General features: G+C 44.2%; 2 protein-coding genes across 5 annotated transcripts in view; both read right to left on the bottom strand.

Annotated features, from left to right (window-relative positions):
• Positions 1-977: 977 nt before the first annotated feature.
• Positions 978-18,320, bottom strand: EAPP (E2F associated phosphoprotein). 4 transcript variants are annotated; one of them, XM_088457065.1, is made up of 7 exons: positions 18,168-18,320; positions 17,336-17,466; positions 16,912-17,093; positions 15,024-15,113; positions 5,710-5,827; positions 3,485-3,610; positions 978-3,354 (listed from the first exon to the last, which is right to left on the bottom strand). In XM_088457065.1, exons 2-7 carry the CDS (start codon positions 17,407-17,409, stop codon positions 3,078-3,080), a joined length of 867 nt encoding a protein of 288 aa, XP_088313191.1. In that variant the 5' UTR covers positions 17,410-17,466; positions 18,168-18,320; the 3' UTR covers positions 978-3,077. The 4 variants fall into 4 exon arrangements, with proteins under 4 accessions (XP_088313191.1, XP_088313192.1, XP_088313193.1 ...); XM_088457066.1 differs by having other exon boundaries at positions 17,336-17,469; XM_088457067.1 differs by having other exon boundaries at positions 17,336-17,469; positions 18,236-18,312.
• A 5,538-nt stretch (positions 18,321-23,858) lies between these two features.
• Positions 23,859-25,668, bottom strand: part of SNX6 (sorting nexin 6) — a 51,314-nt gene continuing 49,504 nt past the window's right edge. The window contains exon 14 of the mRNA XM_088457079.1: positions 23,859-24,526. Within this exon, the coding sequence (XP_088313205.1) occupies positions 24,473-24,526 (54 nt within the window). The 3' untranslated portion in view covers positions 23,859-24,472. The remainder of the gene's footprint in view (positions 24,527-25,668) is intronic.

The following is a 25,668-nucleotide window of genomic DNA, read 5'->3' on the forward strand; positions in this document are numbered from 1 at the left end:
AGTGCAGCAAATGACATACAAAGACACAAGTGCACAAATTTTCAGAGATTGATAGAATAATGTGCAGAGTTCTGAATAGGTTATGGCAACAACAGGCACAGAAAAACCATCCTGCTGAGTAGGTCCCTATGCAGTCTGGCTACCCAACAAGCACACTAGCTTAGGACTAAAAAGCAATTATGGCATCAGCATCCCCCTCCAGTGTAACTCACAGACCCCAACAATGAAGGATAGAGGAGGACTGGTGGCCAGGCACAATGTAGCAGATGTGAAGCTCTGATTGCAGTTAGAACTTACCACGCAAAACGCTGCTACTGTAAAATGGCGGGCAGTCTGCAAAAATATACGCACGCTCCGGGGAAAGGTTGGACCAGATACTCCCATTTCAGGCTAACAGGCAGGCTGCGTTACCAATGGGAGCCCTCCTGACTGTAGAAAAAGCTCCTTAGGAGGATGCTGGCACTAAGCCCCATCCCCCCAGCCTTTCCGCCGCAACTGTTTGATATGGCCCCTGCAGTGCAGACGGCATTGTCATCCACTTTGAAATAGCTGCTGCAACACAGATGGCATAGCCCATCCCTGTGTGTGCTAAATCATACATTCGGGTGCTATCGCATACTGCAATGCGATCATGGGCACTAATATCGTGCCATTGATCGCATTGCAGTATATGATCATTGATAAATAGGCCCGCTCCACACACCTCCATCTATACCTCAGTGCAACTCCAGTATTCCCTCAAAGGATGATGAAGGATAATATTACATTATAAATGAATGTTATTTTTTTCCCCACAGTGGTACAGTAAGTGTTCCACTAGTCATCCAGACTTATATTTATTAGAGATCCTATTTATTATTCCAGCATAAGGCTTTTCCTTCTAAGCAGACAATTTTAGAAGTTAAACTACTTTAACAGAGGAGTAGATCAGCTTTCAGTGTGAAAACGATTTTTATACATAAATCCAAGTAGTAATGTAGACATGCAAATGGAATAATTTTATTTTATGGCAATATTACAAAAGAACACATGCTGTGACATTTTCTTCCTTACAAAAGTCTGTCTCATTAATACATGAACCAGGGCTGCAAAACTTCAAGACTAGTGTCAGACGTGGTGAGATTAATGAAGTTGTCACTTCGCTCTCTCATATGGTAATACCCTCTTCCACCAGTATCTAATACACTTCAAAAGCCTATTATTCTTCAGTACTCTGCACCAACTTAATAAGTAAGATATCCCAAAAGTCTATATCTATAATGCAGCTATGTTACAACACACAGCAGTGAATGGATCAAATACATAATGATTAATTGTTACAAAACTAGCTCTAAAACAATCTACAAAAAACACTGTACAATGCTTTCTGAAAGATTATTTACAAAGCATCTGTAAAGAAAAGCTAAAATGGGCATGTATTTATCACCACCAACCAGACCCTAAAATATACCACATACCAAATCATTTTTGGCTTAATTACTAGAATAGGGCTCTACAAGTATTGGGCTCCAGGGCACCTAAGACTTCAGACCTGGTGACTGGAGCAGAGAACGCACCGTCTTGCAAACCCGGCCTCCCACTGTTCGTACTTTCTTACGTGCATTTGCCCCTAAGTTACGGTGGGAGAGTAAAAAGACCGACTCGCGCAGATGCTCTGCACCCAAATACACGGCACTGTCCTTGCTCATAGGTCAATCGCTACTTCTTGGGGCTGCTAATTAGATGAACCTAATGCGGGTTGGCCAAACAGAAGTGGAGGGGCGCTCTCTCCTACCATCTTACCCTTCTGCTCCACGGGTTCCAGTAGACTCCTGAAACTTTCAGAACTGCACCTATAATAATCGGTGTATATTTTAGTAAGAGGTGTAGTGCCGCTCACAAACGGGGAGGGGAGATTTGTGCAAAATATATGCAAATGCTTTTTTTTTTTTTTTTTTTCAGTCTCATTTATGTTTCTCATTGTGTCATCCCTGCACCATCATCTGTACATAAGGCCTCCTGTCTCTGCTCCTCACCTGGCTATCCATCATTTTATAAACTTCCTTTTTAAAGGTCTTTGTGCAAGACTTGGCCTGAGTTATGTGTTACTGTATGGCTGCATATGTTCACCTCTCATTTCTATTTCATACGTGTGGATCTTTGCTAATGATTGTCTATGTGTTGCTTTCAGCATTTTGGGTCATATTTGCTGCTGCCTATTAATTAAGGATGTTCCATTCTACATTGCTTTTTTTTTTCAGTTACCTTCAAGATTAGGGAGCGATCATTCTGTATTTTTTCATTTTGTAATACCCTGTGGTGGCAAGTCACCCATGGGTGCATTACCTCTCAGAGCATGTTTCAGTGTTGAATGCAAGTGCTCTTTAATTAGTGCGGGCAACCTTTCAATTGTTCTAAAATGTCCTGCTCTGGGACGTTACAAAGGTCCCAGAGTTGAACTTTTCTCAGTGATAGTACCAGTTAATTATAAGCACATGGGGGCATGTGGAGGATGTTTCTGCTATATAAGGAACACGTGGAGGGGGGTCCAATGGGCATTATAAGGGGCATGTGTGGTAGTCTATACAAGTTTTTATATATTTTGGTTGGGGACGATGGTCTGGCTTCTAGATCTTAGAAAAGTTTGTCAAGTCTTGAGAGAATGACAATCTCTCAGACTGTGATTAAACAGGCTAATACATGTGGCATGATGAAGCTGCAGCCCTGAAACAGTCACAGAAACATATTATTTGCATGCTCAAACTAAGTTCCTGGAAAAAAAAAAAAAAAAAAGTGTTGTTGCCAATGGTGTGAAATTGTGAGGCCTGTGAATTGTTCACAAGACTACATTGAAATGTCTCAATGTCTCTTTTTTGAAGTCACTTTTAGTTGCATTGTCTCTTGATATCCAGCTGCATAACTTTAGTTGGTTTTCATGTAAGGATCATGAATGTGGACATCTCTAATAAAAGATTAAGCTTCCATTTCAAAAATAAAATTGAAGACTGAATTTAAAAAAAAAAGTTAAGTATTAAAATATATGTGCACCACCACCTGCTCCAACTATGTGCAGATTTAGCTTCCTCAAAATATTTGTCCTAGCAGTGACTGGCCAAGATATTAAAGAAATGATACACTTCCTCCTTGTCATACACTGCCACTTCTGTGGAACACTCATTACATTTTACAGGGTGATACATTTCCGCTTCTGTGCTCTGCGTTTCACTTGCTGCATCCACTGAGGGAACTTTCCTTTTCTTGCGATCCCGTCTCCTGTGCTTCATAGGTTGTTCGGGAAATTTCAAAACTTCTCCCTTATTGACAGTGCAATTCATAACAAACATGGCTCTGTACTGGGTTTTATAGGACTCGTGTCTGCAAAGAAATTTACATGACAGAGGTTTAAAATCCAGAACCAGTAGAATGGCATTTTATCAAATCTGTATTAAAAGTACGCTTTGGTTGTATAGAAACGTATATTAAAAGGATTAAATGATATTTGTACCTTTGGCAATCCAAGCAAAGGGTGGTCATGCAGGCTGGGCAATTCAAAATGGCATCACTGCTGGGCATAGCTTGTGTTTTAGTCTGCTGGGTCGGATTATGTCTCTGCTTTCGAATGTTCCTGTAACTAGAGTTTAACCAGATAGATAACTGAGAATAATTAGCTAGATATGACAGCAGGTCAATAACACACAACCTCTGCCAATTTCAATAAGTCTTCCGATTTCATGTTTTTATTCCAAGTAGATTTAAAATACTTTATTCCATAGTTCATTAATTTTAATATCTGGGACATCATCAACAGTGATGTGTGGTTGTCAAATTCTCAAAAAAAAAAAAAAAAATACGCTGGCATAACAAAGAGCAACTCATTAAATTGACCAATTGTGCGAGAACAGTATTTCCGTCTCCTGGTTTATGATCCAGAGAGAAAAAGAAACAGCAAACAAACGCCTAAAGATTTTCCTAAAATTAATCATTTAACTGGCTAATTATTTAAAAAAAAATGAGAATTAGGTCAAGAACATCTATTTAAAGCTTACCCAACACGTTTATTAAAATCAGGCATTTGCCAACACTGGTGCGGCATCGGTGTAGCCATCGAAGGGGAAAAAAAACAAATATCGGAAAATTGATTTTCATCTATGCATCGAGAAATTGATTAGCTATGAGAATCAACAATAACACGAACGGCTGGGCTCTGCGATGGTTATATTCCCGGAGAGAGTAGGTAGTGGCAGAGGCGCTGTGCGGATACATTTCCCTAGAGGCTGTTCCTCCCTGCAGCAGCAAAGAATAGGCTGGGGGCAGAGGCGCTGTGGGGATAGGTGGTGAAGCCAAGGCTGCCCGATCACTGCAACCAGCAGTGAACCGGCAGACAACGTAGGGGGGAAATTCCAGGGTGCAGCGGTGCCGGGAGGTCCAGAGATTGGCGGCTGCTGTAAGATTATCTTCCAGCAGCCTCCCACTGGGTGTTTGACTGGTCGTTTCAGATGCGACCATGTCAGGGAAAGTCCAGTCTGGCATGGTCGCATCTGATGGGTCCATGCCAGGCAAGTGGTTAAAACAGGGATGTCACTAGTTCCTAGTTTGTGGACGGGTTACATTTTCATAACTACTGGTAACGCAACCAGTCTTTTTTTTATAGCGCAGCATATTCCGTTGTGCTTTACAATTGGAAACAACATTAGAACAAAACTGGGTAATAAACAGACAGAGGTTAGAGGGCCTTGCTCGCAAGCGTACAATCTATAGGGAAATAGGCATTGATACAAAAGGATAGGTGCTGCATACTGCATATTTGTCCAGCCAGATTGCAGAGGTTCCTGGTGGTCTGTATGATCCAGTCACACAGGAATGTTTGTCTAGGGTTTGGAGGATGTGAAAGTGCAGAAAGAAAATATGTGAGGTTATGTGTGGACAGTGTAGTAAGGATGTAATTAGATGGGGAAGCTATAAAGGTTATGTGGGCGTTTCTGGAATATGATAATCTTGTCTGAAGAGGTGAATTTTCAGGGAATGCTTGAAGGTTTGGAGACTAGCGGAAAGTCTCTGTGTGTAGGAGAGCATTCCACAGAGAGGGTGCAGCCCGAAAAAAGTCCTGTAACCGTGAATGGGAGCAAGTAACGCGTGTGGATGAGAAACGCAGATCTTGTGCAGAGCAGAGAGGTAGGGTTGGGAGATATTTTGAGATAAGTGAAGAGATGTATGTTGGTATGGTTTGGTTAATAGCCTTCTGTGCAAGTAAAAGTATTTTATATTGAATACAATAGAAACTGGCAGCCAATGGAGGGACTGACAGAGAGGATCAGCAGACGAATATTTAAGGAGGAAGATCAGCCTCACAGCTGCATTCAAAATGGATTGTAGTGGCAGGAGTCTATTTTTGGGAAAACCAGTAAGGAGACTATTGTAAATAGTCAATGCGGGATATAATGAGTGCATGGATTAGAGTTACTATGTTATTACTATGCTCTCTAAAGCTTGGAAAACACTGCAGAAACTTCAAGTACACTTTAATGACACAGTAAAATATTTTTTACAGTGTGTTATTGTACAGTGAAGCTATGACTATAATACTCCTAATAGCTCATGTATGAACAAGTCAGCTGTTCATACACTGCCCACTTCAGCCTTCTTAGTGAAGGAAGACGACAGGACACTGTGGAAGGTTTCCTACACCTAGACCAACGGCCTATAATCCCCTCACGGAAATCATGGCCTTACCTCCGCCTTCTAGCATCCACCCATTCCTGGTCACGGTCATCCTCATGCGGATCATACAGGAGGTCATCATTAGTTGGTACTTTGCGCTTCTGTTTCTGCTTCTTCCCAGTTTCAGTAGCTAAAAAGTAAAAACAGAAATGAGCTGCATTGAAAAAAAAAAAATGAAGGACACAACATTCAGCAGTACATTTCCATCGACTCATTTAAGTATAGTCACAATACAGAAATATAAGTAGTAAGCAGTATATTTTAAAACAATACTCAATCTAGTGAATAGCTGGAGTCTCCATACATTTGAAGTGGCTCTAACAATGCTGTACCATTTAAAAACAGTTTTTACACCCTGTCGTCTCTCAAAAAGCAGTGAGACAGCTATACAACTCCGGCGCTATACTGCAAGACCAAGACTGGCGCTATATGATACGACACTGGCTTTTCACTGGACCTCAGGGGGCATGTGGGCAAACACTGCTTTACAGGGGAAGAACATAGTTCTTTTGTAACATGCTATATTTGCTTAATATTTAGAAGGAGGATGTAACAGTTAGAGCCCAGATCCGTGAACAATGTGCACTCCCTCATGGAGAGCTGTATGTAAACCAATATCCTAACTGATATCAGGTTCAAACTATATTTTAATTAAAAATTCAATGACAATAGAGCATTACCCAATTTGTAGTTGGAAATATTCAGAATAACCTTAGTCGTTCATAATAAATGACATGCTAAGCAATAGCAGCTTGAGTGAAATATCAAACTAACCAATAAAATAAAAAAAGTAGTTTTTTTTGGAAACAAAATATACAAATGCCATAAATATCAAAACATTAAAAAAAAACAAAAAAAAAAGCATGAAATCAAGAAGTTTTTAAAGTATCTCTTACTTCACAGAGCATGGCTGCTTCATCAGGCTGATATTTGCGTCAGTCTTGAAAAAGTTCCTGTTGCTAAGTAACAAAATGTGTCAACATTCACATCCAGCCCAATGTTCCCGTTTTCTGCACGGAGCACCTCAACACTCACTGTCTCCAAATATTAAGTGGAACTACATGTTTCTATCAGCATTCGGAGAGGACCACAATCTCAGTGCGCACAGAATCCCACAGGAATCCTGTATGCTCAGACTGCACAGCAGTCAACCTCATTGCTACAAATACAAAGCAAGACATCTCACTGGGACTTTATTAAGTCTTTGAAGGACTACATAATTCCTAATCTCACCAATAGTCCCATTCCATGTGTGCTGCCTATTTACATAATCAAAGATGAGCTAACAATAACTTGCTACACTTGCAACTTTTACCAAGTCTGCTACAATATTGCCACTGGCATAAAACTGCAACTACTCCCATACATTTACAGTGCTTGTTTCCATTTGTCTGTGGCAACATCCTAAACAATCAATATATGCTGGTGCTTACAGGAACTTACTATTGCCTTTTATTTTGGCTTATTATTCGTTGCTTGTTTTCATGGTTGTAATATTCTAGTATATCTATTTTATTACTTGTTTTATGGTACTATTTTTATATATTATTAAATATACATGACAATTGTATTTGCGTTTCATGTCAAGAATTGTCTATTTTTGCTACAGCGCAGTAATTATCATTTCTTTACCTTGAGACTCACTCTCTCTTTTGGCGGCACTTGCAAAGTCCTCATCATCACTTGTAGCAGGTATGAAAGATTTAATAATTATCCAACATAGCGCCTGCACTATTTGTGGTTCTGTGACTGACACTCTTTTTGTGTCACGAAGCGGTTTATTCCCCTTACCCTACGATCCCACACAAAGCTCCTATCTAGATACAGGTCTGTGTTGTAAACCGGAGTAACAGAAATAAACTGACAGATTATATAAATACACAGTTGAAACGCACAGAAGGAAGAGAATAGGAGTAGCTGGGGAGTATTTAGAGAAATTTGATTGTACAAACCAAGACATTGAGAAATCTGAAACAGAAATATAATTAAAACATATGTTAAACTAGCTGGGATACCCGGCGTTGCCCGGGTTGAAGACTGGACCCTGAAGTACACCGGCAGCCTTTATTTGTTTACATTGTCCTCACCTATAACCCCATTCCATTGATCATGAAAAGGACCCCACTGACTGCTAACATGCATGCAATCAGCAGCGTAACTACCATGGGTGCAAGGAGCGCAGTTGCTATGGTGCCCGAGCCATCTCTGTGGCCTGCCGCTCTCCCTTCACCCAGTCACACCACACAAGGTGGGCCGGTCCAGTCAGGATCGTTGAGGTGGGCCCGGGTGTCAGAAACTTTGATTTGGTGCCGGCCCGCCAGCTGATTACAGCTGGCGCACTGGCAGGCAGTCATGGAAAGACAGCGCCGCCGGTTGTGAGGCAATCAGAGCTCATGGACTGGCAGCCAATCAGCAGTGGCAGCTCCTGATTGGTTCACAACTGGCGCCAGATTCAAATTGCGCCGGCTGCCACTGCACCAGCTGTAATTAGATAGCGGCCCGCCCCCAAATCCACACCTACTAGCTGCTGATGGCACACAGGGGGTGGCGAGAGGCTGCTGGAGGGACAAGGGGAGGAGAGTTGCTGGGGGGGCATAATGTGTAAGGGGCACTACTACTGTGTGGAATAATGTGTTATATGGGGCACTACTACTATGTGGCAAAATCTGTAAATAATATGCACATTTACAGATTCCAGATAAAATAACACATACATTGCTTTTAAGATGATATTTCTAGATTTAGTAACAAACAATATAAAATATTTAGTAAATTGTACTACATGTGCACTTAAAAAAAAAATATTTGATTCAAAATGTATTTGCATAATAAGACATGAACCCACAAAACTCAGGGGCAAACAGGATTTCTAGAGGTGGGGGGGGCGAATACTTGATTTTAGTGCAAGTGTGGCCAGTTGAAGGGCATAATTAGCACTTAAACAACTTTGATATGCATCAGTGAAGTGTTTGTCATAATTCCAACATATACAGGACAGCGATCACAGTAAGCCATTATATGCGGAAGTACTGAGCTGAATGTTTTTATTTCACATGTGGGCACCATTCCACAGCATGGGAGCAAAACAAGAGCCTGAGGGAGCAGTACAAGAACCTAGCACGGCTCTGGATATATATGTACATATTGGTCTCCTTATGCACTGGATAACAGTATTAACAATTAACCATATATACTGTCTATAGCAGTGCAACCCAAATGTTTTCCAGATCTCCTTGTTGGCATACACATGTATTCATTGCTGTCTGACATGTTAAAAGACCCACAGGTGGTGCTAATTATTTGATTTGTGATACCGAGGAGAACATGCAGCACTAGTAAAATTGTATTATAATATGAGATGTGGTAAGAACTTACCTTCGTTATCTCTATTTCTACGAAGTCCATAGGGTTGCACAGGATACCTTGGGGTATAGGTGTTGACGTCAGGCATCGGGCACCATAGAGTTAAGTTTTCAGCCTCCCAGGATGCACTAGGGTCCCCCTCCTATACCCCGCCCCCGAGCCAAAGCATCTCAGTTACGTACCAAGCCATAGGCCGGAGGAGGAGAAGGAAGAGAGAGAAAAAAGATCTGGACACATGCAAGAATCACATTCTCACCAGAGGGAGACGGAAAAACCGGTGACCAGAGTAAAGCCCATCTGCAGCACAGGTGCGACAGGGCGGGGGTCCATAGGGTATCCACAGGATACCTTGGGGATGTCCCAAAGCAGTATCCTTCAAGGGTGGGGACGCTCCTGTGCTGAAAGAAGAATCCGCCGCCCGAAGGAAGCATCCTGAGAGGCAAAGGTGTAAAATATGTAATACCTCACAAAGGTATGGACCGAGGACCATGTGGCAGCCTTGCAGATCTGGACTGCAGAGGCACCACGTCGAGCAGCCCACGAAGGACCCACAGACCTAGTGGAATGAGCCCTCACAGAGGAAGGAACCGGAAGGCCTTCATGAAGATAAGCTTCTGAAATGGCCATACGAATGCAGCCTGCCAAAGTCTGCTTTGAAGCAGGCCAACCCTTTTTATGGAAGCCATAGAGGACAAAAAAGGCATCCGACTTCCTAAACGAAGAAGTGCGGTCAACATAAATCATTAAGGCCCGCACAACAACCAAAGTGGCCTCACCCACTGAAAGATCAGGTGAGTTAAAAGCCGGCACAACGATTTCCTCGTTGATGTGAAAACTGGAAACAACTTTAGGAAGGAAACCAGGACGAGTGCGCAGCACCGCCCTGTTCCTATGAAAAATCAGAAAAGGGGGTCTACAGGAGAGAGCCCCTAAGTCAGAAACACGTCTGGCCGAAGCAATGGCCAGAAGGAAAATAGTTTTAGCTGTCAGCCATTTGAGGTCCACTGAGCCCAGTGGTTCAAACGGCGGTCCCTGTAGAGCCCTCAGGACCACAGCTAAATCCCAAGGCGTCACCGGTGGAACAAAAGGTTGCTGAATTCTGAGAACACCTTGCATAAAGGTGCGCACATCAGGGATTGCAGCAATCCTACAATGGAACCAGACTGACAGGGCAGACACCTGCACCTTCAGAGACGCAAGGCGAAGCCCATGGTCCAGTCCCGCCTGTAGGAAAGCTAATACCCTAGACAGACGGAACTCCAGAGGAGCATAACCTCTCGCCCGACACCACTGGAAGAACGAATGCCACACACGATGGTATATCCTTGCAGAGGATGGTTTCCGAGCCCTTAGCATGGTCTGCACTACAGAGCTGGAAAATCCCCTGGACCTTAACATGGCGTCTCAACAGCCACACCGTCAAAGACAGCCGAGTCAGGTCCGGGTGAAGACAAGGACCCTGTGACAGGAGGTCCGGATGTAACGGCAACCGCAGAGGAATGTCCACGGACAGTCCCTGGAGGTCTGAGAACCAGTGCCTCCGGGGCCACGCGGGAACTATCAACAGGAGCGTCCCTTCTTCCTGTTTGAATTTCCGGATTACCCGTGGAAGAAGGGAAAACGGAGGAACAAGATAAGCAAACCGGAACGTCCACCGGACGGACAGAGCATCCACCAGAGAAGCCTTTTCATCTCTTGTGCGAGACCCATACACCGGCAACTTGTTGTTGTGCCGTGACGCCATGAGGTCGATCTCTGGGATGCCCCACCTGTCCACCAGAAGTTGAAAGACGTCCTGGTGCAGAGACCATTCCCCCGGATGAACGTCCTGGCGACTGAGAAAGTCCGCCTCCCAGTTTAGGACTCCCGAGATGAAGACTGCTGATATGGCCGGGAGATTGCGCTCCGCCCAAACCAGGATTCGGGACACCTCTACGAGAGCCGCCCGACTTCGGGTTCCTCCTTGCCGATTTATGTAGGCCACGGTGGTAGCGTTTTCCGACTGGACCTGCACTGGGTGACCTTGGAGAACCCGATGTGCCTGCTGGAGAGCATTGAATACCGCGCGGAGCTCCAAGATTTTTATTGGAAGCTCTGTTTCCACCCGAGTCCACCTGCCCTGGAACAAGTGTGGACCCGTGACTGCTCCCCAGTCTCGCAGACTGGCGTCCGTTGTCAACAGGACCCAATTCGCCACCCAGAACGGACGACCCCTGTTGAGATGGGTCGTCTGCAACCACCAGGCTAGGGACAGGCGAACCTCCGGAGTGAGCACCATCGTCTGGGATTTTAGACTCTGAGGCAGTCCATTCCATTTGGACAGGATCAACTGCTGCAGAGGTCTGGAGTGAAACTGGGCATATTCCACCATGTCGAATACCGACACCATGGAGCCCAGTAACCTCATCGCCGAGTGCAGAGACACATGGTGATTCTGCAGACAACTGCGCACCCTCAACTGCAAGGCAGAGATCTTTTCCCCCGTCACAAAGATCCTTTGCTGTCCTGAGTCCAATAAGGCTCCGAGGAGCAGAATCCTCTGAGACGGGATCAGGGTGGACTTCTGCCAGTTTATCAACCAGCCGTGCCGTTGCAGTACCGCAATGGTCAGGTCCAAGTGGCGTAGAAGGAGTTCTGGAGATCCTGCCACCAACAAAAGGTCGTCCAAGTACGGTAACATGCGGACTCCCTGCAGCCGCAGGGAAGCCTCCATGACCGCCATCACCTTGGTGAATACACATGGTGCTGTCGCCAGCCCAAAAGGTAATGCCCGGAACTGAAAGTGGTCGTTGCGGATTGCAAACCTGAGGAACTGTTGATGGCGTAAAAGAATAGGGACATGCAGGTAAGCGTCCTGTATGTCCAACGACACCATGTAATCCCCGCGCCAGAATGATGGACCGTAGGGTCTCCATCCGAAACCTCGGCACCCGCAAAGACTTGTTGAGTGCTTTGAGGTTGAGGATTGGACGATACGACCCATTGGGTTTCTGCACCAAAAACAGATTAGAATAGAAACCCTGGCCCCTCTGGGAGAATGGAACAGGCACTATAACTCCAGCCTGGAGCATAGTGTGCAAAACCTTCCGCAGTTCCACGGCTTTGTTCCGGTCTGATGGAAGACCCATGGTGAAGAATTGAGACGGGGGTCTGTGCCGAAAGGAGAGGGCGTACCCGTGAGAAACCACCTCGAGAACCCAAGTGTCTATCGAGGTAACCGACCAACACTGGGCGAACTGCAGCAGGCGGCCTCCCACTTTGGGATCCTCCAAAGGGAGGCCCGGACCGTCAGGCTGGTCATCGGGCTTAGGGGCCGGACGTGTGGTACTCCAGGCCTGTTTCCGGGGCTTGGCCGATTTTTTGGGGCCAGCCTGTCTGGGAAAAGACTGCGTCTTAGGCCTACCCTGGACCCTGTAAGGCCGACGTACCTGAACCGGAAAGAACCGCAGCAGACGGAAGACATGCCGATTTGGCTGCCGCCAGCATGGCTACGATTTTGTCAAGATCCGGACCAAAGAGGACTTCTCCATTGAAAGGCAAAGCTTCCAAGCCCTTCTTGGAATCAGCGTCCGCCTCCCAAGATCGCAACCATAAGGTGCGACGAGCAGCGACAGCAGAAGAAATCCGAGACGCCAGGGTACTGATATCCAAGGCCGCCTCATTGATATAAGTGGCCGAGTCCCGAAGATTGCCTATCAACTCGGTCTGTTCAGTCGAACAGTCGGAATCGAAAGACGCCTCCAAATTATCAGCACAGTGCTCCATAGCTCTGGCTACCCAACAAATGGCCATAGCCGGCCTAGCTGCCCCCCCCCCGCAAAGGAATAAACGGACTTTAGGCAAATCTACACCTTACGGTCCGTAGCATCCTTCAAGGAAGACATGGAGGCATGGGCAATGTGGCACTGCGGACTAGGCGTGTCACATGGGAATCCACCTGTGGAGGGGATTCCCACTTAGAAAAATAATTATCCGCAAATGGATAAGCCACCGCCAAGCGCTTCTGAGGCTGATACAGTTTGCCCGGATGTTTCCACGCATCCTCTAAATGGTTCACTAACTGACCCGAAAGAGGAAACACTTTCGCGTCACCCTTAATATCCTTAAAAAAAAGCATATTTAGATTTTGACACCGGAGGATTTTCATCCTCAATCACTAAAGCTGTGCGGACTGCCCAAATAAGTCCAGGAATATAAACCTTGGACCTAGCGTCCGACTCTTTAGTACGGAGAGGTTCCTGGTCCGAAAGATCCAGAATCTCCCCATCATCAGACGTCACGTCGTCATCCTCATAAGGAGCGGACAGAGACACCACCGACCGCTTATGCGGCCGCAACACAGACTCCCCTTGTAACACGTCCGACAAATGCTGTACAGAACTTGTCAGAGAATTAACCCACGCAGGCTCCTGAGAGACTTGAGGAGGGGAAATAGGGAGACTGTGTGGTACCATCAATTGTCTCGGGAAACCCTGCATGGGTGACGACACCACCGACTGCTGGGACAAACCCATCTGTGAGAATGCAGGCTGCGGAGCTAACTGGCCCACGAGGGTTGTAAGCGCTTTGGCGAAACAAGCCCAGTGTGGCTCCAATACGGGGCCGTGACAGTAATTGGCCGCGCCAATAAATAACACTGCCGACTACCTTCCCCCTCCGCTATAGGTACCTTGCACTTAGTACAAAAAGCTGGAGAGGAAAGTCACTCTCAGACATGATGGTAAGTATGTGACCCCTCTCACTGATACTCGTAGTATAGTGTGAGACCACCCTGCAATCACCGCACCGCAAGGGCTTTAGCAGAAAAAGATCAGGGACAGTGAAAAGGCTGACAGTAGAAAATAAAGTACAGGCAGCAGCGCTAGCAGAAGTCACATACAATGCAAAGAAATCAATTCCTGCACTATCAGCGCTGATAATCAACTACGCAGACAGAGCCTGGTAGGACACAGCGCTGCATACACAGACCTGAACCAAACGGAGGACAGGTATGCCGGGGGACCAAGACCGCAATGCCACCGCTTCCAAGCTTCCAGCAGCGTTCACCATGCGCTTGTAAAGATGGCCACCGAGGAGCATAGAGGAGGCCGGCCTGGGGGAGGAGCACTGCCAGAGGGCCAGTCAGCACAGTGCAGAGAGGGCTGTGTGCAGCGGGAGAGGCGCCGGCTGTGCTACAGGGAAGGCGCGCTTCCCTGGCATGCTATTAACCCCTGGGACGCCGCAGCGCTACCGCTCAGCCGTGGTCCGCTGTCCCAGGGGGTTAGTGGAAGCGCAGGTTAGGTACCTGGCTCCACGCTGCAGCCAGTCCCCAGGGAGCCCCCTGCCTGGGGACTCTGGTACCATGTTTCAGCAGGGTCCCACCGTGGGACCCCGCTGCTTACCTGCTGCCCCCTTGGATCCGGCCATGGTCCCAGACATCTGGGGTCGCCGCTAGCTGTGACCCCAGATGCTTACCAGCATCCCCGGTTCAGTACCGGAGTTCTGGTACCGGCGGGGGTGTAGGGAAGACAGCATGGACGTCAGCACTGACTGTCCATGCTGTACTTCCAGATGTGCAGCCACAGCTGCATTGAAGAAACTTCAGGGGCTATTCTTAGCCCCCTCTAACAGGTGCATCTGACTCCGGCCGGGCACCAAACAAAACTGAGATGCCTTGGCTCGGGGGCGGGGTATAGGAGGGGGACCCTAATGCATCCTGGGAGGCTGAAAACTTAACTCTATGGTGCCCGATGCCTGACGTCATCACCTATACCCCAAGGTATCCTGTGGATACCCTATGGACCCTGATGTAGAAATACTATTTCTTTTGTGGTCATGGTGTGGACTGAGGAGGGGGTTTCCAAGCAACAGGAAACCCCTTCCTACGTTTGCCTATGAAACCCCCCAACACAGGACTAATAGACACTGCCCAAATCGTTACTAAAAACACGAAACTATATAAATTGTAAAGGCATGAAACATACCGTCCTCCTCCAAGTCAGAGTCAAAATATATATCATCATAATACTGCTGATTGCTGCCTTCTGCTGGTGCGGCAGAGCCGGAGGCAGCACCTAAAACAAATAAGATACTGGTTAATGTGCGGTCCCTACTGAAACACAAGAAAATACTCAGTAGCATTCTCTCCTATATGGGAAAATAAACACAGGGAACAAAGGAAAAAACAATAAACTGGAGGAAAATGTTAAGAACCAAAGTATGTTGTTCCTGTTATGGACAATATAATTGCAGCAAATTTTGGAGCATAGGATCTCCCAGTTCACCCATTTCCCTTAGAACAGAGGATCCCAACCTCTGTCCTCAAGGCACCCTAACAGTCAAGGTTTTAAGGATATCCATGCTTGACCACAGGTGACTTAATTAGCACCTCAGTGATTACCACCTGTGCTCAACCATGGATATCCCTAAAACCTGAACTAATGCGCTGCCTTGAGGACTGTATTTGGGAACCTCTGCATTAGTATGTAAACTCTTCTGGGCAGGGCCCTCCACTTTCTTGTTCCTCCCTTGCACTATCCAAGTCACCTTCTCCCATTCTCCCAATCAGTGACTGTTTACTTGCTCATAGCTTTGGTACAGTATCACTGAGCACAGATGTGACTTGCTTCTGTGTGCTCCTGCTAGCTTCAGCAAGTTGCCCTACCCATGCCCGTTTCTGTCCTACCCAGTCTGTGGTATATTAATTGCTATTTTTGCTAGGTACTTTGATCTGCCATTGTATTCTGAATATAGTATTTATGCTCTGATAGAGTTACTGTTTTCTATGTACAGCACAGATGGTGTAATGGTTAGCATTACTGCCTCACAGCACAGACGTTGTGGGTTCGATTTCAACTACGAACTTAACGGTGTGGAGTTATATTCTCCCTGTGATTGTGTGGGTTTACTCTGGGTGCTCTGGTTTCTTCCCATACTCCAAAAATATACTGGAAGGTTAATTGGCCCACAACAAAAAAAATAACTCTAGTGTGTATGTGAGCATATGGCACGGAACTTATATTGTAAGCTCCACTGGGGCAGGGACTGATGTGAATGGCCAAATATTCTCAAGCAGAGCAGTGCAGATTCATGTATTATTATTACACTTTATTTATAAGACGCCACAAGTGTTACGCAGCCCCATACATAGAGCAAACAATCAGACAGCACACGGTAAAACATAGCAGTACAGTAATCATGTTGTGTGTGGTGCAGTTTTAAATCATCATCTTTACATATAAACCAACAAGGCCCAGTGAGTAATAGAAGACTCGGCTATTACACAAAGATTAAGAGAAACTGTATCGTGGACCAGAATTTAAAGAGTCAGGACCAGTTCTAGGGAAACATCTTTAAAGCAGCGGTCTTTGAAGCCCAGTGTAAGTTGGAAACAATGCCAATCTAAAATATTTTGACTGTCACAATCAACAATAGAATTATTAAATTCATATTGATCTAATGTCCCACTGAATGGTCTAAACATCCTACTTGTAAGTTCACTACCAATCCACAGCTAGTTCAGCATTGGTTTATTTTATTATGCACACCAAGTACTCACAATGCACTGCCCTAGTGTTCATTCTAGCACCCTGCACCTGTCAAAACCCATGAAGTTCATCTTTCATGTCTGGAGTGTTGCTCGCTGCACTGGTGATTCTAGCACACTCTGATATGTATCTCAGCTGTTTGCTGCATCAGCTGAGTGTCCTAGAAGCACCAGAGTAGAGAGCACCATCCTAGGCAGGCAAGAGGAACTGCACGGATTTTGACAGGTGCAAGGTGTTCGAATGAAGACTACTACCCCGTGTTCAAAAATATTACACTTTTATCCTGGTTTGGATATAGCCTTTTATTTCTGACTTGTTTAAACACCTGAATGGAGGGCCTGCCAGCTCCCTTCCACCGTTTTCATGGTAGAATTCAGCTCCTTTTCCATCTCTTTTTCAAATTCATCTTCACTAGAGGACTCGCTTTCACCGGTAAGACATTCACGAATTAACTTTCGCTTCTGCTCTGGGGTTCCATGTAAGAGCACATCCAATTCGTCCTCAGAACTTCAGGGATGGAAAAAATGAAAACTACATTAAAGTTATTAAAGTGCACCTACAGTCAAACTAAATTTCTTCCCCAGAATACAATAAATCACAGGCATTGCTAGGAATACAGAACAGCTCATCAGAATGCAAACAATGCAGTAATCTTTCTGAGTAACTGAAGACTTAAAATTTACCAGTACAATAAAAAAAAAAGAGCTGGCACTAAATATAAAGATTTACAATCACTAAGGATGATGTACCTGCTACTGGCACCTTCCTCATCACTAGGCTCCTCAATCGCATAGGCGTCGTACTCTCGCTGTAACCGATGCATGATGAAACAGTCTTAATCAAATCACTTTGGCATACAGCATGTGGTGTTTTAGGTGACCTGCTGGCAGAAGGATGTTATGTTTCAGGTCAATAAAAGTCTCCAATATTTCAGTAGACAAATCTAAATCAAACTATGGACCAGCTAGCAAAGAATATGATATAGCCCTATCCATAAGAACATTAGGAGATTTAGTACTCCTGCCATATAAAAGCAATTCTTTCAAGATGAGTCTCACAACACAAACATCACTGCTCCCCAAAAATAAGTGAGGACATCACTGGCCAGCAATTATAAGTGATGACATCACTACTCCCAGATTATAAATGATTATACCACCGCTCCCCGATTATAAGTGATGACACCACTACAGCTTCCAGATTATAAGCGATGACAACACTGATCACAAAATCTATGGATCTAGATTAAAGAACATTTTACATCTGTCCAGCTGACCTGTATCGTGGGTCAGAATTGATAAGGGTACAATAAAGGCCTTGTGTTACTTCCCATAACCCCGGTGCTGCGTACCCCCAGTGTCCTGAAGTCACTATAGCTATTTTCTGAAGACAGCACGATAACTTAAGACAAACTATTATTTAAAAGAAAAACACTGTTGGCACTAGAGAGCAGACAACATCTATGTGGCACTATAGACAGCAGGGTGTGCTGGGTCCTGTCGTCCTACAACAACACTCTATACTGATGTATGATCATATACGTGACTACAGACCCATAAAAAGAGACTCAGGGCACATTACCGGCGTCTGGAGAGTAACCGCAGCCCGAACACCCGAAACATGCAGGTCAGTATAATAAACCTAATTACATTCGGCGGCGCAAGTAGATGATGGGAACTTTCTTCCGTCGCAGCTCCTCTGACGTCACTGCGCACGCCGGAGACAGAGCAGAACATTCGGCGCACGCCGCTTCCTTCCTCTTATGGCGCATGCGCACAAATGTATTGCGTGAAAGGCTAACTCAGCGCACAATGCACAGAGATTTCTTATATTCTTATGTTTTGTCGGTGACACCTGACGTGTATAGATCAGAACAGCTCAGGCTGCCTGGAAACTTTCCTGTGAAAGGGATTTTAGCTTTACCAGAACAAAGCTGGTACTAGAAATACTTCCGTTTTTCTCTAGTTTGCTTTAACTTGAAAGACACTACTGCCATGTACATCCTATTTTAGTCTCTGGGGAATGGGTTCCAATAACCCTTGTGACCTAGCATATAGGTGGCAACATAATAGTTGTTTGCAGGCCCAGGGCAAGGGGCGTGTGACTACAATATCTGCAGAATAATGCACTTCTTGCTCACCTGCCAGGCAGATAAATTCCCTTCCAGGAGCATTGCCTGCTTCCCCAGTTCTATGTCTACTATTTCTGTTTGTTACTCAAATATCTTCTACATAGAGCAGTATTCAATTAGAGCGGATCCGCGATACTTTTCCGCCTCCCAGACTTTTCGCCTACATCGCGTCTTTTGTAGGCGGAAAAGTATCGCGGCCGTCACCGCTTTACCCCGTATTCAATATGGAAGTACGCGAAAACGGGACTCGGCAAAACTTGGAACAGGCGGAAAGTCCTGTCAGATTTGGGGAAATCAGCCTGACACCCCCCCAAAAGATGCTCTGACATGGGCGTTAGCTATGGTACCCCCGATTTGGCTTGCTGACGGTATTTGGTGTTTTTAAACGGGCTCAATAGCTGCTAAATAGTGTTTTTCTATACGTGATGCAGAATAGTATTCAGGAGTATTTTTCCAAGAAAATAAGTTATATCAGCAAATTTGGGGTACTTGAAAATGGGGGTCAGCATATTTAAAAGTTGCTAAAGTTAAGTTGGAAAAATCCACCTGCCGCAAGCACTTGCAATAAAAAAAAACACATGGGGCATGCTTGGGGACCCCCCCAGAGTCAAGTTGGCTAGTTTTTATCTTTGTCCCCCAACATTTTTTCTTTCGCCCCCAAATTCAAAGTGTTTGTTTTTTTAAATTTCACACAGATTACCTTTGGGGGACTGTCTGAAGGCTACACGGGGGTTCCCACAATGTTGCACCCCAAAACCCCAATTCTGCACTATTTTCCGCCTGCTATTCATTGGCAAAACTTTTTCGCCTATTACATTGCATTGACTTTCCGCCTAGGTCGAAAAGTCTTCCAAATTGAATACGGAGTAAAATCAAAACAGACGAAAATTAAGTCATTGGCGAAAAGTTTTCGCCCAAAACACGCGAAAACGGCTTTTCGCTTCAAATTGAATATGGGCCATAGTCGAATAACTGGCTGATGTAGGGACAAGACCCTGGAAACACGTCCTGAGTGTGCAGTATACCCTAATGTCTCGACAACGTATTGGGCCTGATTGTGACTTGGATGCATCCCACGGAGATCTGCAAACGTCACATGCGCCTCACCATGAATACGTACACAGACGGAGATTGAAACAGTGGATGGTTCGATTCGTCTTGACGGGTCACGCTTTCCACGGGAAACAGGACTTTTTGGGTGGCGACCGATTGCACGGCCCTGATCGGACTGGAGGAAGTGTTGTGGGCATGTAGGCTGGCTTTCATGCTCTTTTGGAGCGCGCGGACGCATATGGGATGCCTGCTTCTGACGGCTCTATTGCACCCAACTTGGGATGGGTGTAAGTTCCGATACTTGTAATGACAGCAGCAGCTAGAAAACCAGTGGGCAGGCTGCCATCTGCATAAAGGCGGGCAGATGGAAAGCAGGCGGGCAGATGCACAAGCAGGCGGCCAAATGGAAAGGCCTCTGTAGATGCACCCAACTCAGAATGAGATTCATTGTACAGACATAAAGATAGAGGATGCATTCTGAATCATGGAAAAAAGAGAAACCATTTATTTTATGGAAATACTGTACATTTCATCAATCTGGTTTTCTTTCCTTTTCTCTACATTAAATTGAGACCTATCAATGGTAGTACAGAGGCTCTGCATTCACTATACATAATCATGGAGTTTTAGTTCATATTTTGATTAAAACATTTAAACTTTCAGCCCAGTCAAGGGACCCAGCTAGTAGATAATATCATTCAAAAACAGACTATGAACTATAACCCCATGCTTTATTATGGTGAGTGCAGAGCCTCTGTTTTATTATATTTAGAAAATATGGTCACATACCACGTGCACCTCAGCTTTTGGTGAGTGCAGTAGATTAATGCCTTTATTTTAAATGATTATTATTTTTAATATGTGATCATGTCTTCTCATGTACCCCAATGTTAGCTCATTTAATCCAAACTTGTGTCAGATGCTTTCCTAGAAGTTTTATGGCTAATATCAGAGGTTCCCAAAAGCTCTCTTCAAGGCACCGCAACAGTTTTTAGCAATATCCATAGTTGAGCACAGGTGGTTAAATCAAATTGACTGAGGTACTAATTAAGTCACCTGTGGTCAAGCATGGATATCCTTAAATCCTGGACTGTTATGGTGCATACACACGGTCATATCAGATAACTAGTATCGTCTGATTGTACTGCATGTGCTGGATGATCAATATCAATCATCCAGCACACCACCAACCCCCAAACGACTATTAATGATCGCTGGTCCCTATAGTAACCTGGTCAATATCGACCAGGTTGGACAGCATGCACGGGTGATGGTCGTTATCGTCCACCGTTTGGAAGGGCCAAAAAATGGACTATATTATCGTTATCATTCATATCATCCTGCAAAGTTGTACCGTGTCTACGCACCTTTAGGGTGCCTTGAGGGCAGAGTTTGGGAACCTCTGGCTTATATGCTTGGTGATTGCCTTACATTTAAAAGCTAGTGTACAGGTGAACTTTAAACCAGGAAGCATATTTAAAGTTTGATTCTGATATGGCAGCAGCCAACAAGTTTATGATTCTGAGTGATAGAGTAGTTATTCGCAGAAAAGTGGGTTCCCTTGATGGGGGCTGCAAGCTTAAATGTTTTGATCAAAATATGAACTCAATTCATATGCTTTCTTATGGCGAGTGCAGAGCCTATATACGAGGGTTGTTCAAAAAGTAATGTCTAAATACTCATAACTCTGAAATAATACGCAACATTTATTTGAAACTGTCAGTTTGTACTTTAATTTGTCTGCTAGCTATATATGTATTTTTGTTTAGGTAGTCCAAGAAATTCCATGGAATCCAAGATGAAACAAAGAGCAGTCATTGAATTTCTGGAAAAAGAAGGCTGCAGTGCTACAGAAATCCACAGAAGACTGAAAAAAGTGTATGGTGAGCGTACAATTGACTATAGCAATGTCAGAAGGTGGATGAAGCGTTTTCAATTGGGAGAATTGTCCGTGTGCGACAAACCTCGTGGTGGCAGACCATCAACTGCAGTGACAGCAGAGAACCGACACAAAGTCGATGCCATGATTCAAAAAGACCATTGTGTGACCATCAGAGATATCAGTGATAAACTTGAATGTAGCCATGGCACTGTAGAAACACAAATCAATGATTTGGGATATCGTAAGTGTGTGCTAAATGGGTTCCAAAGCAATTAACCAGGGATCATAAGGCCCAGAGGGTGGAAGTGTGCAATGACCTTTTGACCAACTTTGAAGCCAACCCTGAGATGTTTTTGGAAAATGTCATTACAGGAGATGAGACCTGGGCATTCCTTTATGACCCAGAAACAAAGGCCCAATCAAAGCAATGGAAACACCCAAGTTCACCTAGGCCCAAAAAGTTTAAATCACAGCGATCCGTAAACAAAGTCATGGCCACATTCTTCTGGGATTGCCGAGGGGTTATACTCATTGATTGGTTTTGTTCCAAGTAATCAACAGTGATCGACACATTATTACACTTAAGAAGCCATCCACAAAAAAAGTCAAACAATTCCACTGTCAAATGTCATCTTACACCACGACAATGTCAGACTTCTCACTTTGATGGCAACATCTGCGGCCATTGCCAAAATGGGGTGGGCAATAATGAAACATCCACCATACAGTCCTGATTTGGCCCCTTCTGACTTTCATCTGTTTGGCCCTCTCGAATACTGTTTCCGTGGTCAACATTTTGAAGACATAAAAACGCCATATGTTCCTGGGTCAAACACCCACCACTGGAATTTTTCCAAAGTGGATTCACAGCTAGGGTTGAGAGGTGGAGAAAATGTTTGAGGGCAGATGGTGAATTTTTTGAGTAGAGTCATTCTGTTACTAAGACTTCAAAGTATTTTACTGCAAATTTTCAAATCTGTATCTATAATAAAGTTTGAGTTGTGAGCATTCAGGCATTACTTTTTGAACAACCCTCGTATATTTATATAAATTGTAGTACAGTAATGTGAAGTTTTTGCCCCTTCCTGATTTCTTCTATTTTTGCATACTTCTCACACTTGATTTTCAAACAATAATGAATATAAGACAAAGACAACCTGAGTAAACACAAAATAACATTTTGAAATGGTTATTTCTTATATTAAAGTTGAAGAAATATTTTGCTTAAAATTACTCAGATGCCTCCCAATTTCTATAGTTTTGGACCCTCATATCATCAAAAGGAAGCAACCTTAAAATATTCATCTTCTGGTGTATTTGTGAACACTTTGTGGGATGAACAAATTTGTTACTCTATCAGTTGCTTAGACAATGATCATAATTATCACCATGATCATCTTCAAAGTATTTGTCAAACAGCTTCTCCTGTGGATACTTAAGGGTATATTTACTAAAGTGCAGGCTTTTAGAAGTTATGTTGCCCATAGCAACCAACAGTGGCGTCCCTACCTGAGGTGACACCCGGTGCGGGGAGGGTTGTCGATGTGCACTGACAAAAAGGGGGTGTGGCCTCACATCCTGAACCGTTTTAGTCACTCCGGGAAACTGGCAGATGCGGGCTGCCCCCGGGGACAAGTGTTTCAAAGTGCCGGCTCCCTCACTATATGCAGTCCTCCATACATCCGATGCTATTAATAGTGACCCCAATGGTTTCATCCATCTACTCAGCTGGGACTAGGAAAGTGGCCATTTACTCATCAGCCGGCGAGTTCTCACCTTCTTCAAAGTCCTCTTCCAGATTCCCTTCATCTGAAGCACCTTTTGGATGGGGACCTCCATCTAGATGGGCATGGTTCTTTACCCACAGAAACGCGTTCCAAATCCTGGGTCAGACCCGGGACTTTGGTGTAAAAGCAGTATTAGAGATCTGTGATGAAGCAGCCCCAAGGCAGTTAACATTTATTTCTACTCGCACCTACAGAGGGTGCAAGCAGAAATAAGCACTAACCTTGGGACTGCTCGCGGGTTGACTGTGGGTCCCTAATTGAATATGAGACACAACTAGTAGCAAATTGAATCTGCACCATTAAACCCATGTCTTGTAACCACCTTCCTTAGCAATGCATTAACTTGTCCAGTCTTCTTTCACAAATTATATATTGATACAATCATACTTCTTTTGTAAAGCAGGAACACTGCAACAATGTAAATTAAAAATCATTGAATTCACAGTTTATTTTACAATATTTGAGAAGTCTACAAGTTAAGGCAAACATACTGATGTATTAGCATTATGAACTTAAAATTTAAAAAGATAATTGGAGCGCTCTGAAATATCTAAGAAAATGTTTAATAAAAAAAATATAGTTCAGTAAATCAAGATAACAGAGGCTTAAAAAACAATCATTACATGGAACTTGGACAAGGTATACGACGCGAACAACTAATGGGTTAAATCCATCCGAACAGTAAATGTCGATCATCATCCAAGATTAACATACATTGGTAAATAAGATTGGCATTGTTATGTAATACAATTCATAACATGAAGAACATTTCATTGTTTATTTGTACCCACACGAAAACAAATTTGGGAGATTGTATCCGTGACATAGTAGAAAGTGTACAATGACTAAATAAAGGTACATGTGGACTTTGCAGCACAGTGCCGATTCTAACATGGAGGTAGCCCAATGTCTGTGTACGGATTCATCCTCTACTGAGCTGGGAATATCCATTGGACCAATCCATGGAAACTGTGGCAGCTCTCGAAGGTGTCAGGAGTGTCTGTTTTATTCACAAATAAGGACGGATGGTGCATTACGGTTTACCGTTTAACACCGCCAAGCAACTCTGCAGCAGTTGCAAATTACCCTATAAAAAAAAAAAAAAAAAGAAGAGCACAAACAAAGTTAGCAGTTGGGCATTACAAGGAATCTGGGATATTTAATGTACCATCCGCTTCTATCTCCCACATGCTGGGATAAAATCTATATATATATATATATATATATCTATCTATATCTATATATATCCAGTATAGCCTGCACTCACTGCAGCCAATGCCAGCCCAAAGGGGTGGAGAAAAGACACTTTTCTTATGGCTTGAATAACATTGTGTTATGGATGCACCTTGACAAAGGTCTCATATGGGGACCGAAACGTCAGCTATATGACACTGGTGGTATGTGAATAAACTGGACTTAATTTTGCTTAATTATGGTGAGTGCCCTCGCTACATATATACATATATATATATATATATATATATATATATATATATAGTATTATGTGGCTCAAATATGCTGCTCCTATCGGATCACACTGGGATGTTATTATCCCTTTATGCCGTGACTCATTGCTGATACCCTTGCTGGATATTTTATGAAATTCATGTTTGCTGAATGTAATGTTATCACCTGGGATAAAGAAATTGACTTTTTGCATAATGGATGTGCTGGCATACTTTCTTTCTAATTGTAACCATTTACATGCAGAGCACTCTACACTTTTTTTTTTTCATCATAGTGTGTGCTACTGGTCTCAAGCAGGAACTATATTATATATATATTCTTCAAGGAGCTTGGAATTAGAAAGACATTTTCCTCTGTATGCACAGTCACATCCCATGCGTCCGTGCCATCCCACTGCATCTCCCATGTGTTATGGAGAAAATCTGTCCTGCTCCAGACCCAGTGATGTCGCCCCAGAATGCTGTGCAAAACTTCTGGCCACATGTCCATATAGTTCCCCTTGAGCACAAATTTGCTAAACTCTGCGTGTGCAGATATAAGCTGTAGTAGGATGGACTAATTATCAGTCCCCACTGCCCCACACTCTGCAATAAGGTGAGGGGGTGGGCATCTTTTGCACTTTTCTCCTGCTATTCAGAGGAAAATCTTTTTTGCCTATTACACTGCATTGACTTTCCGCGTTTGCGAAAAGCAGGTGGAATTGAATACGGAGATAAGTTTCCGACAGGCGAAAAGTCGCAATCGGCTATACTTTTTCGCGGA

The sequence above is a fragment of the Taudactylus pleione genome, unplaced genomic scaffold, assembly GCF_031769625.1.
Source record: "Taudactylus pleione unplaced genomic scaffold, aTauple2 ptg000737l, whole genome shotgun sequence".
Classification (NCBI taxonomy): Eukaryota; Metazoa; Chordata; class Amphibia; order Anura; family Myobatrachidae; genus Taudactylus; species Taudactylus pleione.

Bases quoted from the DNA above. Each gene is read 5' to 3' on its own strand.
- EAPP (XM_088457065.1), bottom strand. From the start codon at position 17,409: ATGCATCGGTTACAGCGAGAGTACGACGCCTATGCGATTGAGGAGCCT. The intron at 17,094-17,335 runs GTACATCATCCT...CCATCCCTGAAG, and splicing joins GAGGAAGGTGCCAGTAGCAG to TTCTGAGGACGAATTGGATG. The intron at 5,828-15,023 runs GTATGTTTCATG...TTTACTTTTTAG, and splicing joins CTCTGACTTGGAGGAGGACG to CTACTGAAACTGGGAAGAAG.